This window comes from Chenopodium quinoa, unplaced genomic scaffold (assembly GCF_001683475.1).
Source record: "Chenopodium quinoa cultivar QQ74 unplaced genomic scaffold, ASM168347v1, whole genome shotgun sequence".
NCBI classification, from domain to species: Eukaryota; Viridiplantae; Streptophyta; class Magnoliopsida; order Caryophyllales; family Amaranthaceae; genus Chenopodium; species Chenopodium quinoa.
Window position 1 is genome coordinate 464,315 of NW_018743327.1, and position 18,403 is coordinate 482,717.

Genomic DNA, 18,403 nt, shown 5'->3' on the forward strand with positions numbered 1-18,403 from the left:
GCCCCAGCTGGGGACTTAGAAATGTAGGACTTCAGCATTCCCTTGTCAGCCAGACGGTCCAACGCCCGTTGAAGGCTGAAACAGTCGTTGGTGTCATGGCCAACTTCCTCATGATATTGGCAAAATTTATTTTTGTTCCTTGATTGAATGGAACTTTTCATTGGATTCGGCTTTTCTAGGGACAACCGGTCCTTAATCTCCATGAGGATGAAGTTGCAGTCCTTATTAAACTCGTACTTTGGGACGTACGGTTTAAATTCTTTCTTCTTCTTCTGGGACGGTTGGTCAGAATAACTAACCGCACAGATTTCTTTCTCTTTTTACTCTCTTCTTTCTTTTTGGTCGGCTGGGCAGCCCGACTGTCTTTCTACTTGTCGGACTTCTTGGAGTCGGACTGGTAACCAGGCGAGCAGAGGTCAGTAGCTTGAATGTAGCTTTCCGCCTCCCTCAGAGCCGCCTGTAAGGTGAAGGCCCCTTTTCTGACTAGGTCGAACTTAAAAGTCGACCCGTCTCTCAGACCTTTAAAAAAGTCTGTAAAAGCTACCTCGTCAGACAGTCCTTGAATCTGAATTCTAATCAGATTAAACTGCCTGACATAGGAGCGCATCCCTTCTCTCTCCCCCTGCTTAATGGTGCTCAAGTCTAAGCTTGTTTTCTTAGAAGGGATGTTCATTGAGAAGTTGGAAGAAAATAGGAAGGCAAGCTTCCTAAAACTACCGATGGACCCGGCTGGTAGATTGCCAAACCATTGTTGGGAAATGCCCTTCAATGTAGCCGGGAAACACCGACACCAAGTGGCATCATCCAACCCCTGCAGATACATGAGGTTGGTGTAAGCCATGAGGTGGTCTTCCGGATTGGTGGTACCATCATAGTTACCAACCAATACATTCTTAACCTTGGCCGGCTGGGCCGCCTCGGTTATCTCCCGGATGAATGCAGAAGGTTGTTCACCCAGGCGGAGCAGACGAAGCTGCCAGTCCAGTGGCTGGACATTGTGATATGCCGCCTGACCTCCGAAGAGAGCCGGCTGCATATAGTAAGATGGGTACTGACCATAGACCTGAGAAGGTAAATATGGTGCAGCCCCAATCATCTGAGGGCCAGAGTGGACGGTATTACCGCCTGTCTGACTCTCATGCAAGGAAGGTGCGTTCCCCGCAGAAGTATTGTTAAAGCTGTCTAGAAAATTCGAAGTAGAAGTCGATTCAGACAACTGTTGATTTATCTTCCGGTTGATAATCTCCCGGGCATCAAGAGTTGGTTTTTTAATTCCCACCGGCTGCTGAGTGCGGCGGGTGTTGTTGGTATTCATCTTAGGGAGAATAATTTTTTACCAATCAATGGTCCTGGCTGCCTTCTCCTTTGGTTGAGGAGTGGGCTGCCGGTCTCTGACTGACTTTCCCTTCTCCAGAGGAGTCTTCTTGGCCGACTGACCTTTACTTGGGCTAGCCCGGTTTTGGGTGATCATCTCTTTAATTTCACCCTTGAAACTTGTCATGAATCTCATGAGTTCGTCTCAGGTGACTAGGGCTGATCCAGCGGCCGTATGGGTTTCCCTTTCCGGCTGTCCAAGGGGTCAGCTTGTACCCTCTTGGGCCGGATGCGCTTGATTCTGATAGAGCCGTCTTCGACTGTAAAGGTTTCGACCTGAGGATCTACGTCCTCATGGTCTGTAAAGACTTCTGGGTCTTCGCCCAGACGGTTAGGGGGTGGTACAGACTCTTGAACCATCTTCGAGGTACTCTCCCCACAGACGGCGCCAAATGTTTTGGGGTTTTTGTCCCTTGGGAGAGTTATGTCACGAAGTCTGATCCGGCCGAGCTGTACCTGCAAAATAACGGAGACTCCGGGTGGTTGGAGCTCCGCCTCCGACGGTCAAGTTAGTAACTTGAAAAGGAATAAAGAGAACGGAAATTTAGGTGGGTATCTGCTCGGATTCCAAGCTTAGGTCTTTCTCTGATGTGAGAGAATGCAGGTGTAATAAATGATTGAATGTGTCCCCAAAATGGGGGAATATCTCCCTATTTATAGGGTCCTTGGAGAGCGTGCCCCAATCTAGGTCACTTGACCTAACTTTTAGTGGGTTGCGCCGTAAAACGGCGCTTCTAGGGATTTAGGCCCTTGAAGGCTGCAATTTCAGAGGTATATCTGAAGGCACCAAGTGTCAAGAGGATGTTTAAGCCACATGGGCCATCCTGAGCTTGACACGTGGTTTCCTCTCATTGGACCACGTGTCTAGGGTATTTTTACCCTAAACACCAGGTAGTGGGTAATACTTACTCTGGAGAAGGATCAATGCTTCATGTTCTAGATTTTGTGGTTCACATGCTCATGCTGAATCAAGAAGGGAAAGTGGTCAGAATGATGATGTAATCCCCCGTATTTTTAAATATTTTATAAATGAAATTTTATTTTATTTATAATATTTATTTAATTTTTTCCGGAATTTAATTCCAAAAGTTTTAAATTATTAATTTGGATTAAAAAATTATTTTAGCACAAACTATTTTATGAACCTTCATCTTACAACTCATGATCGTAAAACAAAGCCTAATCCATTTTTATTCCCTAATTGGTCCATTATATTCATGAGGCTCAATCTTCCTACTTACCCTACAACTCTCTCCTATAAACACCCCATTAATCTCCAAATGTTTTCCACACAAAAGGTCAATCTTTATTTCTTTTCCCTTTATTTTATTTCTTTTTATTTTTCCTTGTTATCAAATACTACCTCCGTTTCATAAAATCTGCAACAATTTTCTTATACGGAAACTACACATTATGTGCAACAAAGTTCAAACTTTCCTATTTTACTAACTTGTTTTGTGTGAAATTACAGTTATGCCCTTACTTATTTTTTTAATCTATACTTACAATTGGTAATCTGTTTTGCTTAAATTACTAAGGGTTCGTTTGGCATTACTGTGGTTTTCTGTTTTTTTGGTTTTTTAAAGTATATGATATATGTCCCATAATGAATCAAAAATTATTTGAACTTATTAAAATCATGATAATTTTGAAAAGTGACAACTAAAAAGTGGAAACACCTTTTTCTTGTTTCCTGTTTTTGGTTTTAAAAAAAACAGGAAACGGAAAACCAAAACTGATGCCAAACAAGCCCTAAGTAAATTGATTTTTGTTAATCTCTCCCACTAAAATTAAATCAACTCCCAACTACTCTCATTTATTTCTTCCACCCTAACTTAAATCAACGCCCACATTCAACATTAGTAAAAAATTTAAGAACCCTAACCCTTGTACTTCCCCAATTCACGCCTCACTTTCTCTCTCTTCTGTCCATCCCCTTCATCAAATCCTCCATTTCTTCTCATTTTCTCTAATTGCTCCTTCAGATCTTCCATAATTCCCTTCATTTATTCCTTGATCTACAAATCTCTCGATGGATAAGTGAAAAATCGTTGATTTGAGTCCCTTAGAGAAGGTTTTCTATGTAACCACTGACGACAAGGAGGCTAGTGTTCTGTTTGATCTGGTCATTTCTCTTGACACGAATGCTGAGTGGCCTTGCCGGTTTTTCAATTCCGGTGACGCTCGCAAGGTTTTGTCCGACGTTGGGTTGCTAGCTTTGGGAAAGGTCTTGAATTCGCTGGAGGAAGCGAAGGGGGGGTAAACTTTGTCGCTTTGCCGGAGGTAGACCCTAGCACCGTCAAACCCAAAAACCCTACATACAGACCTCGGAAAATTGGTAGATGTGAAATTATGAGGAAGATTGGTGGGAGGGGGTGAAGATTAGTGACCAAATAGAGGAAGATGAAAAGCCGAAGGTGGTTGAAGGTGAAAAAAAACGAGGGGGGAAAAGGGAAGGAGAAGGTGGAAGGCAAAGCTGACAATGAGGAGGAATTCTGAGGTTATACCATGTCCTCCACCCAAAATGTATTTCCCCTCAGAAGATGCAAAGGTTGGGAACAAAAGGGTGAGATCTGGCATCGAGGTTGATGAAGAGCATATTGACCCAACGTGTCTGGACTTCCTCAAGTTTGTGGATGGTAAATTCCACCCATTTGAATGACTCAGACGCGTAACATTCTCTATCCTTTATCTTTATTAGCATTTATGATGTTTTATGTGTCCCTATTGTTGCATTGGCCCCTATAATTAGCTCGAATTTTCTTGTTTATGGCTACTTTTTATGATTATCCGAGTGACTACTATTGCCTATCATGTTGTTGCTCTGTTGGTTATATGTTGTTGTTCATCTATTGCGTATAAGTTGTTGTTAATCTATTGGCTGGATTATTGTTTATGTTCATTCGTTGGCTATTGTTCATCTCTTGCCTATTATGTTGATCATCTGTTGGCTATTGTTTATCTGTTGGCTATTGGTCATATGTTGGTTATCATGTTGATGTTGTTCTGGCTATATGTTGTTGTTGCTCTGTCCTATCATGTTGTTCTTCTGTTGGCTATATGTTGTTGGTCTGCTGAGTATTGTTGATGCTCTATTGGTTATTGGTAATGCTCTGTTTGCTATATGTTGATGTTCTGTAGGCTATATTGAGTCCCTCTTGTTCTACGTTGCCTATATGTTGTTGGCTATATGTTATTGGTCTGCTGGGTATTATTGATGCTCTGTTTGGTATTGTTGATGCACTATTTGCTATATATTGATGTTTTGTTGGCTATATTGAGTCCCCCTTGTTCTAAGTTGCCTATATGTTGTTGGCTATATGTTGTTGGTCTGTTTAGCTATATGTTGATGCTCTATTGGCTACTGTTGATGGTGTGTTGATGCTCTGTTGGGTGTTGTTGATGCTCTGTTTGCTATATGTTGATGCTATGTTAATACTATTGTGAGTCCCCCTTGATCTAAGTTGCATATATGTTGTTGCCTATTCATGTTGGCTATATGTTGTTGATACTATATTCTTGTTGTTTGATTACCTAAAATGAGTCCCACTTTATTCATTGCTGACCATCTGATCTAAATTGATTCTCCCTTTGTTCATGTTCATCTGATCTAAATTGATTACCTATAAGTTCATGTTCATCTGAACTAAATTGATTACCTATATGTTCATGTTCATCTGATCTAAATTGAGTCCCCCTTTGTTCATGCTGACCATTTGTTAGATTGTTTAGATATGTTGTTGGTAATTTTGGATAATGGGTTGATAATTCTGAAATTTTGCTTGGATATATTGATTTGTTGAATCTAATGTTGGGTACTTTGGTACTGTCCTTTTGTCAGATAAAACTGAGGCTAGGTTGGCTTTTATCTTGTTTCTTTGTTAGCTAATGTTGATCTTTTTCCTTTGTACTTTGTTGTTCCTATGTTGTTGGATATTTTAGATATTGGGGATGCTGATTGATGGATGATGATGGGTCTTTGAACTGTTTTGGTTTTGGTGTATGGCCTAAATTGAGTCCCCCTTGATCTCAATGACCTATGTAGAGAGATCATTTGTTGTTGTTGCTAGATGTGCTAATTGAGTCCCTAATTGATCTCAATGACCTATGAGAAAGATCATCAACCACCCTAAATTCCATATGATGAAGAGACTCATATCATAAACAAAAAGTTGTTTGCTTTGCTCCACTTTTTTATCTACCATTTTTAGATTGAAATAGTGTTGAGGTAACAAACAACTCAATTTTGTTATGCTTAGAATTCAAACTTCTGATGGAATTTTCCTTTTTTTTTCCTTTTGAGAACCTAAAAGAAGTGAATTTGTTTTGGAACATACTACTACAATAATCATACTTCCATTTCATGTTTAACAAAAGCATGTCATAGCATGTTTACATACTGCATAGAGTCCCCCAAAAATTACACATAACCATAGATATTGAGTCCCATACATTAGAATATGGTTATGTGTGGCAGTCCACCCTTATATGTAGGTCTTAAGGACTGCCTAAAAACTAACTTACACCCATAAGCCAAAAAAGAAAAACAAAACACCACATAATATATTTTTAAGTCCCTACCTGCACAAAATATTTATGCTAAGATCTTCTCAATCAACATCTACTTCCGTTTCATGATCTTCTTCTACTTGTGTCTGGTTAACTGGTCTAAACCTGTCATTAAGGTGGTTTACAGCTTGTGCCACCAAATCAGGGCTGACAGTGAGCCTCTCTGGCAGAATTCCCAGTTGTTCCAGTCTTCTCTTTTTCATATGGGGTAGAGTGAAGTTGTTGCCTCCCTTCCTTTTCAGAATTTTAGTCATACATGACTGTAATGTGATCCATGTGAATTTGTTTGATATTGGGTCAAATGTGTTGTATACGTCTTCCACAACTTTAACTAATTCCTCAACATTTTGGGGAATGATTTATATTGAATTGATAGCATAACTGTGAACAACCCTAAGTCTAGGACATTGAGATCTGGAGATTGTGGGGGCTGGTACACCATCTTGATGTTGAATCCATTTTGTGTACAAGTTGCCACAAACTCTAGATCTGTTGGAATTTTATGGGAACTTGCATTATCCCATTGAATGACAATATCCTTAGACAAGTGTGCTGGCCAATTCTGTATAATGGTTGGAATTAACTTATTGACCAACATGTCTTTGATCACATCTTTAGTAACTGACTGCAATGCTTTCAACTCCATTGTTCCTGCTGCCTTGTTTTTGCTGGATTTTTTTGCCCTTTGCTCATAAACAAACCCAAATATGCCATACTTGCCATCATGAATCATTTCCTCATTTCTGTTATGCTGCGGCTTTCCTATCATGGCCATGAACATGGCTTTAACCTTAAACCTTTTGGACTGCTCACACCTATAGGGATTTTCTTCATTAGGCAGTAGATAAAACTTTCTTGTCTCTTGATTCAAATAGAACCACTTTTCATCTATGTGAATGACATTGTCCATGTCATTATAAGTTGGGTCCTCTGTTTGTGTGGCAGGGCTGAGGTGTGCCAACACCCATCTGAGTCTCTCTATATTGTGGTTGTTTGTCAGCTTTGGATGTGTAGACACCCATTTGTGTCTCCCCAAAACCAAACCCGGTGATGAGTACCTTTTGCGTCGAATCATAATCGAATGAAGCGAAAGTGTGGAAAGTCTAGTGTTGCGGAAAGTTTTAATTTCTTTTCTTTTCTCTTTGTTTTTGAAAACTTATTTTAAGAAAACAGCCAATCCAGTTTGGTCGGTCCATGATATGGGTCCAATAGTAGTGTAGTTGGATGGGGCTTGACAAGACCTTTCCAACGATATATTATAAGCCCAATTCCGATGAATATTGAGGAAGTTATGGCCAATTTACCAAACTGGGCCCGGTTTGAGCTTTATATACGGCCCAATGATCTAGGGGAGGGCCTAATATGATTTATCATTCCTAATGCAATTAGGAATGGTTTTAGTCTTCTAGAATCTTCTAGAAGGTTCTTTTCATTCCTAATTCAATTAGCATTGATAAATTGACTTTTGTTGACTTTTCAGAGTTTTAATCAAAATCAAATAGCATTTTCGAGGAAATTATATGATTTTATCCTCCAGTACGACAAACTTATCTGATTTTAGAAAACGCGTTAAAACCAGGCTTGGCGCCTGACTCCAGGCATTGGCGCCTGGCGCTAGCCATTGGCGTCTGGCGCTAGTGTTGGTGCCTGGCGCCGGTTAGCCAGGGTTTGCGCTAGCTTTGTTTTTTTGTGCGTCAGACTCTGCTTTGTTTATTTTATCTTTTTGGCTAATTTCTCTATAAATAACGTATTAAAAACTCCGTTTTCATTCACCAATTCACACGAATTCTCATCAACAATCAGTTTTCATTCGCAATCATTAATTCTCTAATTCTCTCTTAATTCATTCATCTCTTCATCTTTCTCTCTTTTCTAAAATTGCTTTTTACATACAAAATTCCGCATTCACAAGATCTAGAAACACCTAGCCATATTCGAAGTTGCCTTCGCCCTAGACGTGAAAGGTTTAATTTCTGAGGGTTTAGTCCCAAATCTCTATTTCAATTATTTAATTTAATTGTTTAAATTATTATTTTCCTTGAAGTTACTAACGTGTGTATTTTGTTATTAGTAAGAGGTACGAGGCATCCAAGTAAGTACTTTAATGGTTTAATTGATAATATGATATAGAAATCATGCTTAGATTGTTATTTTGATTCATAGTATCATGTTAGGATGTTTTCCTTAATTTGATGTTTAGGGTGACAACAATAAATTCCTAGTATCATGTCTAGGGTAACTTTAATACCAAGTATGATTAAAAGTATGATGCCTTTTATGTTCTTCCTAATATTTATGATTGTTAGTATCATGTTAGGGTTAAAGTTTAGATCTTCAATGTTTAGTGACATGCTAGGTTTTGTTATTAATCTTGTTAGTATCATGCCTAGGATCTTGCTATTATTATGCTTTAACATGATTATTTTAATTATTATGATTGTTATTTTAATTATGATTATAATTGTTATGATGATTATTATGTTGCTTGATTTTTATTGTTATTGCTTGATCACGCCTTTTATGCATGTTTAAAGGGAATTAATACTTGTAATCACGCTTAATAAGATAATTAATAATCTTGTTAGGGTTAATATGATTATAATTCAAGTGATCGCCAATAATAGATTTATTTGTGCATTATATTCAACCAACATAGATGAACAGGTTTAGGGTAATCCTATTGATTGCATGTTAGTCAGAAAGCGCCATGAATACGATCAAAATAAAGTAGAGGCCTATTATTAGGGCAGGTTCAATCTCTTTTAGGTTGGATTTGTACCTTCATCCCCGAACCCTTATTTGGTTCTAGACCTTATGGAGTTAACGATCTCTTGGATCGTTAAGGGGTGTAACCTTCACCCTGTGAACGGTTTACAAGTTCCTAAAAACTTGTTGGCGACTCTTTTGCTCTATCTTCTTCCCTTTTGGACGCCACCGTACTTTAGTGTATGATCACAGTGGGGTTCAAGCTAGTGGGATTAAAGCTTGAAATTATTCCCTATAGTTTTTGGCGACTCCGCTGGGGAGGATTTCTATTTTAATTCCTGAATTTGTTTCGGCAATGATTTAGAATGATTGGATGAGACTCGAAACGTTCTATGTATTTCATGTGCGTAATCTTGATTAACATTATTGTCATATGCATAAAAAAGATCTCATTGGAAAGACCATCCATAATGAGTTAAAAACATAGGATTTTACACGTAGGAAATTTGAGAAATATCTTTCACAACTAGGACCGAAATAACGCCGCATTGGCGCCAGCATTTTAACCGTAGCGCCAGACGCCAGCATTAGCGCCAGGCGCTACAGTTAAAAGCTGGCGCCAGTCTTTGATTGCTGGCGCCAATTTCCCCCAATACCGAGCAAGAAATATGCGTTATAATTTCGACCGGTTTTTTCGTATTGTTTGCTCGATCCTACTTCCTAATTGAATTTTTTCTCACTTTTCTGAAACCCATATGTGTTCTACATATGGACATAACCCTCTGGGAATTCATGCTCCATCTATTCGATTGAACGTTCCGTGCAACAAAGGGTACATCCGAGATTGTTGAATTCACCAAACCATGGAAGCGAGTTTTTTTTAAAACTCGCGGTGTCCCATCCACTCGCGCCAACCCTTCACGGTTAGGCTTCCGCGCGGTGCATCTGGACAATTAACCATGGACCCTCTATTGAGTAAACCATATCCCGAACTTTAGAGAACTAGAGCCATGGTTAGGTTGCAAACTCATTGCATCATATTGTGCCTACTGGACTAATTGTGCATTATTTGTTGTGCATATATTCTATGTTTCTCTTAACCGTTTGTTTGATTTGTGTTAAGACTAAATAAACTAATTAATGACTAAAGGACTATGTTTAATTAATTAATTAATTAATTTGAGCTAATAAATAAATATAAAATCGAGTCATAATTCCTTTAAGTCAACCCGGATTTTTTATTCCCGTATACTGCACAAACGTCAACTTGTTTTGGTCATAGCCGGAGTTATAGGAAGAACTACGAGTCGTAAAACCTATGGATCTGTAGCCCCGAATTTTATCTTTAATTTGGCGCTACTTTCATTCAAATAAGAGTCACAGATAAAATGTTGTGACTAAAATACCACAGTCTATCCAGTTTAATGCATATACGTGAAGTCTTAACTTAGTCTTTGCTTGAATCTAGTCACATAGTCTAGCCACATGGTCATGACACAAGTCTTAACATGTCACCTACACTCACTAGTCTTAGCGCACACTTTGAGTACACATCACCATGACCATGTCTTAGGTTCACGTATGGGTCGGTCTTTTCCGTCATTTAAGTTGGGGGTATATTCTATTCCTAATTCTTCATATCCCTCCACCTCTATCATTCTTCTTCACATTCTATTCCATTTTTCTTAACTTCCTCCATCCATTGCATGTCGAATAAATCTTGAGTCAAATAATTAACAATAAGTATCCCCAAATTCCTTTTCCACAGTACTTGGTCGAGGAGAGAAGGACGATTAATCAAGGACAACCTCTTTATTCAAGTCTCACTTTTGATAAACCGATTCGTCAAAAGAGGAAGGCTAAAAAGGTAATGGCAAGTCAAGAAGAAGTCAACGAGCTTAGGAACCAATTGGTTACCGTGACTGAGACACTGCAGCTCCTTACGCTCAAGATCGATGATCCCGTGAAGCAATAACAAATGAACCTCATGCAAGAAAGTTTGAGCAAGCTATCTAGTGACTATAAATTTCAGGGCATGAGTTCACAAGGGGTCTCACTGGACAAGGAACTTCTTACGCATAAGTTCAACGCCACTGACATCCCTAAATTCAAGGCAATAGATAACCCTTACTTCCATCTAAGAGCTTTTGAAACTATAATGAGCATTAAGGGTATCGATAAGAAGGTATTCCCCTCTCTGTTCCCACTGTCTCTCGAAACCGTTTGTCAACAATGGTTCTTTTCCCTCGAGAAAGTGAAAACCTCTTCTTGGGAGTTAATAACAAACGCTTTCATTGATAGATATAAGTGTAACATCCAAGACGAAACAGACCACAAACAACTTGAGATGTTAAAACAAAAAGAAAACGAAGGGTTCACGTCTTTCTTCAATAAATGGAGGGAAACTTCCGCTAATATGGTCAAGGTTCCTATCGAAAAAGAATCTGTGAGGATGTTTATCAAGAATCTCCAAGGGAAGTATTCAAGGCACTTAAAGTACCAATACAATTTAAATACTTTCAAGGTTGTGTATAACATAGACATTGACATTGAAGATGACCTTCTGAAAGATAATGGTGCGAGAGGAAAGAAGAACGACCATCCTTCTTCTTCCTCTCCCATTAATGAAGTACATGCCACGAACGCCTCTAAACCACGAATCCAAAGGTCAAAAAGAATGTTCACTCCACTTGGTATGAGTTATGAAACGACTTTCGAGAAGCTACATCACAAAGGACTAGTCATGCCCATAGGGCCCATCAAAGATCCAGTTCTGAAAGCCAGACCACCTAAGTGGGACCCTAATAAGCACTGCAAATATCACCAAGGAAAGGGTCACGACACTGAGGAGTGTTGGAAACTCAAAGAAGTTATTCAAGATCTGATCGATAACGATGAAACTTCCGAGATTCTAGCCATCGAAGATGACCAAGCACCCTTCGATCCATCACTTCTTATCACACATGTAGGAGAGCCCATAATCGAGACAACTTATATGACCTCTCTCGATGAAGTGGCCATGATTGAGGAGGATCAAAGTCTTTTCTTAGATAATACAATGGAAGACTCGTCAAGTCTAAAAGAGGACGTTCGAAAACTGCAAGATGTCGTTGCCATGCTCTTAAATGTGGTAGAGGGATTAGCAAATCGAGTAATGACCATCGAACAAAATTCTCGCCAAGCGTTTAATGAAGAACTCAATGCTCCTAAGCCACAGGAAAAACGGACCATTGAAGAGTACACACTAATAGGAATGACTTACAATGAAGCTTTTGACTCTCTTCACGATCAAGGTCTTATCCACCCCATTGGTCCCAGTCAAGACCCTCCGCCTGAAAAACGGTTTCCCAATTGGGATCCAAATTCTTATTGTCGATACCATAGAGGTCGTGGTCACACCACCGAAGTATGTCTCGCCCTCAAGGATCGTGTTTAAGACTTCATTGATTCAAATCTCCTTCATGTTCCTCCGCGCGACGAGAAGGCCAAGATTAGTAATAATGGTAACAGTGGTTGTAAAGGGAAGAGGAACGACTATCCTTCTTCTTCCGAAAACACCTACTCTAGTAATAGTGTTGGTACTTTCGACCTTAGTGAGATCCTAGCCATAGGTAATCGGAAGCAACTGAAAGGGGAATTTACCCCTATTGGAATTAGCTATGATGAGGCTTTCGACCGACTCCATGCCAAGGGAATCATTACTCCCATTGGACCTATTCAAGATCCTCCATTTAAGAAAAGATTTCCTAGTTGGAATCCAAACGAACACTGTAAGTACCACCAAGGCAGGGGTCATGCTACTGAGAGCTGTTGGAAGCTAAAGGAGGATATCCAACATTTGATTTATAACAACAAGCTTCCCATACCTCCAGTTTACAAGAAGAGCGAGTGATGATAAAGCAAATAACACAAGACAAGAGGCAAGCTTCAACGACAAGATTTCGTGACCTCTTTTTTTCTATTTCTTTTTTTTATTTACCCTTTCCCCAATAAGTCTAGCATAGGCACCTTTTTATTCTCCTTAGATTTATTTTGTAGGATCCTTATATTTTTTTGTTTTCTATTAATAAAATGAGCATTTATTTCCTTATATATGATCATTTCATTACATTGCATTAAAAACAAAAAAAAAATCCATGTCGAATTAAGCACAAGGTATACCAATGATTTGAGGCACCCCTTGTAGCCACATCATTTCACCCTTCAAATTTACAATCCTTTCTTCATAAACCACTTTGAGCCTCGTCTAACGATAGACCTTTCATTTTTTCAACCTACATCTACCTAACCTTGGGATGGGATGGTGTGCAACTTATGCAATCCTTAAAAAAAAAAAATATATATAAAAAAAAAAAAAAAAAAAAACCTTGAGTGACTTCAAAAGACTAAAATAGCAAATAATAAGCAAATAAATAAATAAATAAAAGTGTACAAAAGGGCAAGTGTTCCAATGTCTTTGATATGAAAATATCTTCGATAAGAACACGTCTCAGATTGCGTCTCTTATCGAGTGCTCGGTACCGTGCCTGAGAAACATGAATGCCAAGTGAGTGATAGACCGCATGATCGGGATTGCCCACGCTTATAAAAATAAAATAGATGCTAAAGAAAAAGATAAAAGAGAGCTAGAAAAGAGTAGAAACTCAAGCATAAAAATATAAAGATTCAAAAGCGAGGTTGCACACCTTGGGGGCTTATCTAGGGTCTTGAGCCTTTATCCCTTCTTCTTCAAACCTTTAGCCTAACCACGTTACAACCCTTAAAAAGACCTTTTTGAGGTATACACGCTTGTGCGAGGTTCGGCTAGAGCTACGTTCGGCCTGATTCCTAACGGATACGTAGGCAACCTCACATCGAGGTGCAGCCGTAATAAACATGCATTCATATTCACATTCACATTCACACACTTACACCATGATCACATCAAGGGATCTCCAATGCTCATCCCTATTCATTTAGAGCTAGACTTGGGGGGCTTGATCCCTACATCATTAGCTTACCTAGCCTAGGAGTCACCATTATCTGACTCTTCTAAAAATAACATTTTCTCCACACACTTAGCCTTTGCGGCCTAACTTTAGTGTCACTTTCACACACTGCACAGTTACATGACCAAATATACTTCCCTTAGGAACCCTTTGTCATGGAATCTTAACGCAACGCTGAAGCATGCCTTGTCATATCAACATCACTCATCAATCATAATCATCATTGCATCACGAAGTATGAAGTGCTTAGCCTCCGTGCCTAAGTTACCTAAATGCTTTCATCATTAAGTCAACAATTGAGATAGCCTAGGATGGATTAATCCTTACACCTTGAGAGATAATATCAAACAACATTTGACTAAGCTCATTCAACATGCATCTTCAAACTTTCGATTCTTTTTCGCGTCTTTCTTTTTCTGGAGAAAGTCGTTACCCTCCACAAAAATGACGGAAAATTTTTGAACAATGCACACACGGGTCATGAGTCACACGTGCCATTTCAGTCGAGTCAACCTCGAGTCAGTCAATCATATCGAGTCAAGTTTATGCCTTAAGTCGTGTCAAGTCAATGTGTCAAACACCCTAAACCTTAGGTCAACCCTAAGATAATTGAAGATATTGGAAAAGTTCTATAGTAAAAAATAAATACAGGTGCAGCAGAATAGGGAAGACCCTATGCCAGAAATATCTCAGCAACGACAGAGCTCGAAGCCTCTCAGAAAGGTGATTTCGACTTTCGATTCCTTGGTACGCCAGTTAGCCCCTATAAGCAATTTGACATGATTAGTATTCGGCTTGATTACAATCGTAGTAAGTGATTGACCTGACAAAAAATCGTCTCACTTAGCTTAAGCGCCTAAAACACTGGCTCATTACAATCGGTTCAAAAGCAAGCACATAAATGACAATATTTCCAAATATGGATTGTCGTGCATCTTCTTATTAAACGACAAAGTTTTCCAAAAATTGGATTGTCATCCCCAACTGACAATATTTCCAAGCATGGATTGTCGTGCTCCTTCTTTGTTTGGCAAGTTTTTCCAAGTTCGGATTGTCATACATTCATAGATCGTTGGCAAGTTTTCCGAGATTGGATTGTCATACACCTAGTTCCCTATGGCGAAATTTCCAAAGGATTGTTGTAGGTCTCTATTCATCATAAATTTCGGCAAAGGTTCCTCAACGTGGATTGTCATTCATTTCAGTAAGTGGCAAATTTTCCCGAAGTGGATTGTCGGTCGACTCTTTTTTGCAAATGTTCCAAGACGCGGATTGTCAATAGTGGCAATATTTTCTCAAAAGGATTGTCGCATAGCGTTGGCAAATTTCCAAGGTGGATTTCTTTCAAGAGTTATATTCCAAGATGTGGATTGTCGATCGTAGCAAAGTTCTTATGAAAGATTGTTACTAAGCATTGGCAACTTTTTCCCAAAATTGGATTTTGGCAAATTTTCCGAGGTACGGATTGTCGCTTCATCGTGGCAACATTTCCAAGGATGGATTGTTATGTGGCATTGACAACTTTCCCTAAATCGGATTGTCATACATCGTACAAGAGTTGTGTTGGCAACTATTCCCAAATAAAAGAGGATTGTCGACATACTGATTCACAAGCAGCAAAGCGCCGACGTACTGGCATAGCAGCATTAAAAATGAAAAAGCAGTGATCTTTTCGAAGACTATCACAGCGGAAATTGGAGTCATATAAAAAAGAAGCTCTTTGTTCAGAGACGCGTGAACATATCCAAAATAAGCTCTTTGTTCAGAGGTGAGTGAACATCGAAACAGCAAGGTGGCGTTCCCTAGATTGTGGAGAGTTGACACAAACAACTGAGGATTGTTTCAAGAGAAGCAATCTTCGATAGTATTCCCTTGGATGTGGAATACTATCATAGGAGAGGAGGATCGTTTCAGGCGAAGCAATCTTCTAATTTGGAAGCAGTTACAAGCGTAGCGGTTTTCAAGCGGGATGGCATTCTCTAGCTTGCAGGAGGTCATCAAAACAATCGGTTACTTTCAGAGACATGTGCTCGACGGTGCAAGATACACGTTTCTTAACTCTTTTATCTGTTTAACTAACGTTAGTTTGCAAGTATCGGCGTTACAAGAGTGATTTAGGATCGCAGAACGTTCTGAATCATTCTCCGTCCCCATCGCTACTTTGACTTTTGTTTTCGAAACTCGCGTTACTCCAAACTCAGTCAAAGTGGGGGATTTTGTAGACACCCATTTGTGTCTCCCCAAAACCAAACCCGGTGATGAGTACCTTTTGCGTCGAATCATAATCGAATGAAGCGAAAGTGTGGAAAGTCTAGTGTTGCGGAAAGTTTTAATTTCTTTTCTCTTTGTTTTTGAAAACTTATTTTAAGAAAACAGCCAATCCAGTTTGGTCGGTCCATGATATGGGTCCAATAGTAGTGTAGTTGGATGGGGCTTGAAAAGACTTTTCCAACGATATATTATAAGCCCAATTCCGATGAATATTGAGGAAGTTATGGCCAATTTACCAAACTGGGCCCGGTTTGAGATTTATATACGGCCCAATGATCTAGGGGAGGGCCTAATATGATTTATCATTCCTAATGCAATTAGGAATGGTTTTAGTCTTCTAGAATCTTCTAGAAGGTTCTTTTCATTCCTAATTCAATTAGCATTGATAAATTGACTTTTGTTGACTTTTCAGAGTTTTAATCAAAATCAAATAGCATTTTCGAGGAAATTATATGATTTTATCCTCCAGTACGACAAACTTATCTGATTTTAGAAAACGCGTTAAAACCAGGCTTGGCGCCTGACTCCAGGCATTGGCGCCTGGCGCTAGCCATTGGCGCCTGGCGCTAGTGTTAGTGCCTGGCGCCGGTTAGCCAGGGTTTGCGCTAGCTCTGTTTTTTTGTGCGTCAGACTCTGCTTTGTTTATTTTATCTTTTTGGCTAATTTCTCTATAAATAACGTATTAAAAACTCCGTTTTCATTCACCAATTCACACGAATTCTCATCAACAATCAGTTTTCATTCGCAATCATTAATTCTCTAATTCTCTCTTAATTCATTCATCTCTTCATCTTTCTCTCTTTTCTAAAATTGCTTTTTACATACAAAATTCCGCATTCACAAGATCTAGAAACACCTAGCCATATTCGAAGTTGCCTTCGCCCTAGACGTGAAAGGTTTAATTTCTGAGGGTTTAGTCCCAAATCTCTATTTCAATTATTTAATTTAATTGTTTAAATTATTATTTTCCTTGAAGTTACTAACGTGTGTATTTTGTTATTAGAAAGAGGTACGAGACATCCAAGTAAGTACTTTAATGGTTTAATTGATAATATGATATAGAAATCATGCTTAGATTGTTATTTTGATTCCTAGTATCATGTTAGGATGTTTTCCTTAATTTGATGTTTAGGGTGACAACAATAAATTCCTAGTATCATGTCTAGGGTAACTTTAATACCAAGTATGATTAAAAGTATGATGCCTTTTATGTTCTTCCTAATATTTATGATTGTTAGTATCATGTTAGGGTTAAAGTTTAGATCTTCAATGTTTAGTGACATGCTAGGTTTTGTTATTAATCTTGTTAGTATCATGCCTAGGATCTTGCTATTATTATGCTTTAACATGATTATTTTAATTATTATGATTGTTATTTTAATTATGATTATAATTGTTATGATGATTATTATGTTGCTTGATTTTTATTGTTATTGCTTGATCACGCCTTTTATGCATGTTTAAAGGGAATTAATACTTGTAATCACGCTTAATAAGATAATTAATAATCTTGTTAGGGTTAATATGATTATAATTCAAGTGATCGCCAATAATAGATTTATTTGTGCATTATATTCAACCAACATAGATGAACAGGTTTAGGGTAATCCTATTGATTGCATGTTAGTCAGAAAGCGCCATGAATACGATCAAAATAAAGTAGAGGCCTATTATTAGGGCAGGTTCAATCTCTTTTAGGTTGGATTTGTACCTTCATCCCCGAACCCTTATTTGGTTCTAGACCTTATGGAGTTAACGATCTCTTGGATCGTTAAGGGGTGTAACCTTCACCCTGTGAACGGTTTACAAGTTCCTAAAACTTGTTGGCGACTCTTTTGCTCTATCTTCTTCCCTTTTGGACGCCACCGTACTTTAGTGTATGATCACAGTGGGGTTCAAGCTAGTGGGATTAAAGCTTGAAATTATTCCCTATAGGATGGTTACAGCTTGTATGAGTTCTGAGCAACCCCCTTTTTCTCAGCCTATGTATTGTTACATGAGAAATTTTTAAATATCCCGCAAAACTTCTTTCTGTGGTTCTCAACCTAAGTGGGCATGACTGGAGGAATTCTTCAGAATAATGCTTGTATTTGGGACCAACTTTTCCCAATTTTTTTTTATTCTTGACATCAATCAGCTCCCCACTCCGTTTTTGCTTCATGACATCAGCGAATAATCTACAAACTGTTGATCTGTAGACCCCAAATTTTGCTGCAATTTTGCTTTGCATTCCCCTTTGCAATGTGTCATCCTCCCTTAGTTGTGTTAGAATTTCATATACAATACCTCTTTTCTCAGCAAGAGTGAGTTGTGTTCTGTCAGCTTGTTGGTTACCATTGCCTTCATTATGATTTGCATGATCATTTTGTTGTAGAAGATCTTCCTCCATTAATATCTGATACATGCTAAAGAACTAATCACCCCAGCCTTCTTCCATTTTTTTTCTTTTTTTTTTGGTTTGTTTTTTTCTTCTATTGTTTCAGAATCTGCTGTAA

The 18,403-nt window shown here is 38.7% G+C and overlaps 1 protein-coding gene across 1 annotated transcript; it reads right to left on the reverse strand.

Annotated features, from left to right (window-relative positions):
- Nucleotides 1-5,984: 5,984 nt before the first annotated feature.
- On the reverse strand, nucleotides 5,985-6,853 carry LOC110737441. The gene is made up of 2 exons (XM_021917804.1): nucleotides 6,336-6,853; nucleotides 5,985-6,177 (listed from the first exon to the last, which is right to left on the reverse strand). Exons 1-2 carry the CDS (start codon nucleotides 6,851-6,853, stop codon nucleotides 5,985-5,987), a joined length of 711 nt encoding a protein of 236 aa, XP_021773496.1.
- Between the last annotated feature and the right edge of the window lie 11,550 nt (nucleotides 6,854-18,403).

Excerpts from the sequence above, each read along its gene's own strand:
- LOC110737441 (XM_021917804.1), bottom strand. The coding sequence starts at position 6,853 with ATGGACAATGTCATTCACATAGATGAAAAGTGGTTCTATTTGAATCAA. Across the intron at positions 6,178-6,335 it reads CTCAATGTCCTAGACTTAGG|GAAGGGAGGCAACAACTTCA; the intron begins GTTGTTCACAGT and ends AATTCTGAAAAG.